The following is a 6,571-nucleotide window of genomic DNA, read 5'->3' as shown; positions in this document are numbered from 1 at the left end:
TGTTTATAGCAGCACGCAAGCACGACGATGAAAAGTGTAAAATAACTTGGTATTAAAGTCATTTATAATAAACCCTAAAGAAAAATAATCCTAATAAAAAGTAGGCACCTATTCGTCAGTCTTATATAATAGGACAGGATATTGAAATAATATGAAATCAAAAAGGCAAATATATTTGGATGATGGACGTATACTTCATTTTTTTTAATAAAAGGGCATATGTGTGGATCAGATGGAAACGATAAAGAATATATCTGAACCCAAAGTGATATAGAAATTAAATGTTTAGAAGCACTTCCTGTGGACGATGCCAGGGCCGGACTCATCGTACTCTTCCTTGGTGATCCACATGGACTGGAAGGTGGACAGAGAGGCCAAGATGGAACCGCCGATCCAGACGGAGTACTTCCTCTCAGGGGGAGCGATGATCTTGATCTTGATGGTGGAAGGAGCCAAGGCAGTGATTTCCTTCTGCATCCTGTCAGCAATACCAGGGTACATGGTGGTACCTCCAGAGAGCACATTGTTGGCGAACAGATCCTTCCTGATATCAATGTCGCACCTCATGATGGAGTTGTAGACGGTCTCGTGGATACCAACGGATTCCATACCCAGGAAGGAAGGCTGGAAGAGAGACTCTGGGCAACGGAAACGTTCGTTACCGATGGTGATGACCTGACCATCGGGAAGTTCATAGGACTTCTCAACGGAGGAGGAAGCAGCAGCCATGCTCATTTCGTTCTCGAAGTCGAGGGCGACGTAGCAAAGCTTTTCCTTGATGTCACGAACGATTTCTCGTTCAGCCGTGGTGGTGAAGGAGTAGCCTCTCTCAGTCATGATCTTCATGAGGTAAGCGGTCAAGTCGCGGCCAGCCAAGTCCAGACGGAGGATAGCGTGGGGAAGAGCATAACCTTCGTAGATGGGGACAGTGTGGGTGACACCATCACCAGTATCGAGCACGATGCCAGTGGTACGGCCAGAGGCGTAGAGGGAAAGCACGGCCTGGATGGCCACGTACATAGCAGGGGTGTTGAAGGTCTCAATCATGATCTGGGTCATCTTTTCGCGGTTGGCCTTTGGGTTGAGGGGAGCCTCAGTGAGGAGGACTGGGGATTCCTCAGGGGCAACGCGGAGTTCGTTGTAGAAGGAGTGATGCCAGATCTTCTCCATGTCGTCCCAGTTGGTAATGATACCGTGCTCGATGGGATATTTGAGTGTCAGGATACCTCTCTTGCTCTGGGCCTCATCACCTACATAGGCGTCCTTCTGACCCATACCGACCATCACACCCTGGTGACGAGGGCGACCGACGATGGAAGGGAAGACGGCGCGAGGGGCGTCATCTCCGGCGAAACCGGCCTTGACCATGCCGGAGCCATTGTCAACAACAAGGGCGGTTGTGTCGTCGTCACACATGGTGGAGGTTTAGATCGTTTGTCTGGAAAAAACACAAACTGGTTTAAAGTCTTTTTGTTTGGTATCAGTAAACTTCAGCCTGACATTTTATTATAATTGATTGCAGTCAGGTCTAAGGGCATAAGGGTAACTTTCTTTTGAGATTTAATTTACTAGTTACTGAAAATGGATAACAATTTTGGGCTGCCTTCCCTGCTGGGGAACCCTTAGTATTGTTACTTGTGATGAGAGTAACAGTACTTGTTGAATCTGATTAGGAAACTTCTTCAGGAAAAATCAGGGTTTCTGCTGCAATGGCGAAAACGAGAACAGTTTTCGTGTAAAAGACAATGAAATTTCTCTGACTCCAGTGGCAGAGAATGGCCACATTTTAAAAGACTGCACTTTCCCATTGGAAAATTAGTGGGACTGATTTTGAACATTTTGGAATGAGCCTTAAGAAAGAAACGGACAGAATAACACAGACAGACAAACAGTTAGACATGTCAAATAACTTATAGTTATAGTTGAGGAGTTAACAAAAGGCTCTAGTTTTGAGCAGAATGGGATGAAGAAAGCAGAAAAATTAAATGTAAATGTCATTACAAGCGATACATTATAATAATAAAAATATGATAAATATAATTAAGCTTCTGGTGCTGTTCATCCGTTGTATGTATGGTGTCTTGTCGGTAGACAGTGAGCACAAACGCTTGCGCACTGACAGCAAAGTATAATTACCTTCTGTAACGTTTCTCAGTTTTATGAGGGATAGAGAGTTATAGAAGTTATCGATTAAACTCTATATGACAGGCTGAAACCGAATTAAGTCTAAAGTAAAGAAACTGGGTCCCAAGAATATAACCACATCTGCCGCGTTTGATCTCAAGAAAAAGACATAATCAGTATTCTGAGCTGAAAACCAAATAAGTCAAGGCGAAGAGAAGTCGAACAATAAAGGAAAAAGAATTTTTACAGTTGTTTATCTCATGGTATTTATGGCTCGCCACATGGTCCTCCCTTGGGATGCAAAACCGCCCGCTGTCTCTAAATAACCATAGTTGTCAGAATAGTCTGTGTATTTTGGGCTTTGTAATTGGTTATATTTGCTGACTTTGGCAGGAAGAGGCGGTGGGGAGGTGGGTGGGGGGAATATCAAAGCACCTGTTGAGAGAGACTGTTGGGAATAACCTAATTCTCTATCAGTCCTTATTGTGGGCAAATTATTGGTGATGATGGAATTTAGATCTAAATTTGTTCCAGGAAGGTAAAATTAATGTCTAAAATGGCTAATAAGTAAGGAGATTTAGCCCATAACAAATGACTGCCGTACATAATCTTATCCACATTTTCCTCATACTCGCTTATCGCAAACTGGCGTTCTATAACAAAGAGTAAATGAAAATCGGTTTCTTAAATACAACAAATGATTAAATATTGAAGAAAATGGAACTGCCAAACTGTGAGCCAAATGCCCGGATGAAAGTAAAAGTCTTTTATCTTTTTAGCTGAAAAATCTCCTGTAATCCGCAAAAACTTAAAGTGAAATTATGTGCAAATTTAATTTGAATGCTGCACACAAAATTTACTGCATATCTCAGCTCAGTGTTGAGATGTGTAATCCTCATTTTAGTTCTGTCACTGTATTTGTAATGCACCTGGTATTATACTGCTGATGTTTAATTGTATTTTTGTTACATCTGCAGAGTTAGCGCATACTTATGTATCCATACATGTTTGTATGTTTGTCTATCCACAAGATGTCCCAGAAATATCTTGAGTTTTTTCAATATTTTGTGGAGGGATGGGTTATGGACCAAGGAAGAGTTAAGCAGGTTTTAATAGGAATTCGAACACGGATGTAAATTTAGAATATTTTCTTCTTGGCGTTAGAGGAATTATGTGCTCTCTCGGTGCCGTCTACCTGAATCATAAATCTGAAATGACTAAACAGAATCGTAAACAAAATAACATTCTCTGTATGTTTGGTCAATATACGTTGGACTTTCGGCTATTAGGAACAAATGGTTTAATACATCCTTTGAATTAAGGGAGGGTAATACAAAGCATTGACCTCAAAGCGAGGAAAATCAGTTTTCCGATCGAGAACATTCGAAATCAATATTAGCGAGAATCTAGTCGATTATTAAAAATTTCACGATTCTTCTTAGCATGTGACGCAGGCCTCATGAACTAGGGAATTGCAAACACTGAACACGCAAGAGATTGCAAAGATTACGTTTATTTAACCGTTGGTTTTCTTGCTTGGAAAATAGAGTAAATTATAGAAAAACAATATCTGTTTATCACAATAAAGAACGAAATTTCAAAATAATGATTGAAATCACTAATATCTTCAATATATTACTACTGTGCAAATATATACGAGGGAGTACTGTAGTTCTCTTAATTGAATTGACTGATTTTATAAACAGTTATTTTTTAATCGAAGTAACAAAAAAACTATTGAAGCTAATAGAATTGTAAGTAGTGATCTTTACGCTTGAAAGACTTGAAATACCCGCACTAAGGATTAAGCTGCAAAGTTTGAAGTTGGACGTCGGTGTATCTCGTTCACTAGTATCTGAGCACTTTTTCAGATGAAATATCACTCCAGGCGACGCTTACACCTCGGGACTATGAACATTTCAAAGTAGATCGAAAAGCTGAACCACTTCAGTTATGAACACCCTAATCATCATCCTCGAGATGGCACTAAGAGAGCACTTGGAAATGAACTCAGGAAACACAGGCACGCAAACTACCAAAAGCACAGAGCACCAAGGAACTAGCATTCACTCTCTCTTTCACTCTCCCTCTCCCAAGCCTCCAGCAGTCACAGCAGGCACAGCCACAGCCACAACAGCAGCAAACAGAAGCAGACTCCAACATACCGTATCCTGAGAGTGAAAGACACTAAAGTCTCCAGCGATCAGACCTGACTTTATATAGCCAACCTTCGCACTTCCTCAACACCGCCTCGAGATTCGGAGATGTCTCATTAAGGCGATATGTTTTTTTTCTTTCACCTCCTTAGTTGCTAGTTGGTTGGTGGGCGGGTGGGTGGATAGATGGGCGTGAGAGCCAAAGGGATCATCTATTCCCAGACAATGTCTCATGCAACCCGCCACACACCCGCCCACTCAAAAGGAGGCAAAACTCACGACGTACCCCAAAAGTAGGTGTCTTCCTGCCGGATGGGGAGAGCAGCTCTCGGGTTTACCTGTTGCAGCAATTTTTGCTTCACGGCTGAATTTCAGGGCGTAGCTGGATATGTTGGCTTTAAGGAAACTGAATCTATGTTGCAGTTTGACTTAGGTTTTAAAATTGCTTGACTTTATCTTGTACAAAAGATTACTAGAGTCGAGAGTTCTTTATAATATTTTTGCGTCAGAAGGCATATTGGATTTCAAGAAAAAATCAGTTTTGTATTTGAACTTTTTTTTGCTGAATCTGCATTTCGCCATTACATGAATCGTATATTAAAACTTGTCTTTTTTTAATTGTATTTTATACTTTTAGACGAACTGATAAACAGTCATATAGAGTATTAGATTATAAAAATCGTCATTTGTTATATCATGAGTTTGACTTGCTGCTGAAATTACATTAAGTCATTTAATATAATGGATTTAAAGAAATCTTTATTGGTTTAATATGGTTTTGCTTTCTTGCTGAACTTGCATGATTCCATTGGTGTGTAGTAATGAGTGAAACCTCCACTTTCTTCAGTGATTTTGTTTATCCATTGTTGCAATTACTTGGCTTCATTTGTTTAATTCAATTAAATAAAAAGATGTTTTTTCTTTGTATCTTCTGAAGTCGACGAAAATTGTCATTTGGACTGCGTTTTATATTCGCTGCAAAAATTACACGACATCATTTGGGGCATTTAATAAAAAAGACTTTTTAGATTGTATGAAAATATAAATGGAAACGACTTCCTTTCAGTTCAGGTCTGTATAGTAAGCTTTTTACACACTTGCCAGCTGTTTTCCACACTACCAACATGTGAAAAACAGTGACAGCTTTGAGCCACAGTGATGTTGGTCGAGGAAAAAAAAACGAAACACTCTACTGATAGTGTTTCTCATGCTTTCAAAGTAAGAAACATTGGATATGGTTAAAATATGTAAAGACGCTGGTTCCTGTTTTATTTTTAACACTCAGATAAAGCACCACAAACTTAATTTTTCCAGTTAGTTTTGTTCATATTTTCATTTTTGTTGAAGATTTATTTTTCCTGCGTTTATTTTTACGTTTGTTTTTGTTGCTCATCGATGACTGCCGAGAAAACTTGGGAACACCTGTTAACCATTAGCAGAGTCACGATAATATCATGAAAAGGTTAATGCTTCAAGCTACGACCCTTCATGGTAGAGATAGGCGTGTAAGTAAAAATAAGACGGACTGATGAAAACATTAAAAAAAAAATCTTGGCAAGGTTCGCTAACCCAGTGTATAACATAGGAAGGATTAAAAGGACGTGATGATAACTGAGCATAAGAGAAAATGGAAGATTTTGAGACTTTTTTTTAGTTTTCTGTAAAAGAAAATTATTGTGCCGGCTTTGTCTGTCCGTCCACATTTTTCTGTTCGCACTTTTTTCTGTCCGCTCTTTTTCTGTCCGCCCTCAGATCTTAAAAACAACTGAGGCTAGGGGGCTGCAAATTGGTATGTTGACCATCCACCCTCCAATCATCAAACATACCAAATTGCAGCCTTCTAGCCTCGGTAGTTTTGGTTTTATTTAAGGTTAGATTTAGCCATAATCGTGCTTCTGGCAACGATATAGAATAGACCACCACCGGGCCTTAGTTAAAGTTTCATGGGTCGCGGCTCATACAGCATTATACCGAGACCACCGAAAGATAGATCTATTTTCAGTGGCCTTGATTATGCGCTGTAGCGGTTGTACAGAAAACTCGATTGCGCCGAAGAAACTTCGACGTGTTTCTTACTCGTTTTATTTAATGATCTATTTTTTTATGCTTTAACAAAAGTGTCGCGGATGAAGGTCAGAGTAAATCTGCATGGCCGGTGAAGAAATTATACCTGTTCCTTAGGTACGACTCAAATAATTTTTTTCCTAATTAAAGAAACTGGCGTCACGAAAGCAAAGGTCATTAGGAATCACGGCAATTTCTTTCCAGGGTGTAGGAATTACTGTAATGCC

General features: G+C 39.8%; 1 protein-coding gene across 2 annotated transcripts; it reads right to left on the bottom strand.

Annotated features, from left to right (window-relative positions):
* Window positions 1-154: 154 nt before the first annotated feature.
* LOC136850039 (actin, muscle-like) lies at window positions 155-4,546 on the bottom strand. Of its 2 annotated transcripts, none has more exons than XM_067123589.1 (2): window positions 4,290-4,546; window positions 155-1,438 (listed from the first exon to the last, which is right to left on the bottom strand). In XM_067123589.1, exon 2 carries the CDS (start codon window positions 1,414-1,416, stop codon window positions 286-288), a length of 1,131 nt encoding a protein of 376 aa, XP_066979690.1. In that variant the 5' UTR covers window positions 1,417-1,438; window positions 4,290-4,546; the 3' UTR covers window positions 155-285. The 2 variants fall into 2 exon arrangements, with proteins under 2 accessions (XP_066979690.1, XP_066979691.1); XM_067123590.1 differs by lacking the exon at window positions 4,290-4,546 and adding an exon at window positions 4,195-4,287.
* Between the last annotated feature and the right edge of the window lie 2,025 nt (window positions 4,547-6,571).

Source organism: Macrobrachium rosenbergii, chromosome 21 (genome assembly GCF_040412425.1).
Source record: "Macrobrachium rosenbergii isolate ZJJX-2024 chromosome 21, ASM4041242v1, whole genome shotgun sequence".
NCBI lineage: Eukaryota > Metazoa > Arthropoda > Malacostraca > Decapoda > Palaemonidae > Macrobrachium > Macrobrachium rosenbergii.
The sequence above is the reverse complement of the archived record's forward strand: the minus strand, read 5'-3'. Positions and strand labels throughout refer to the sequence as shown.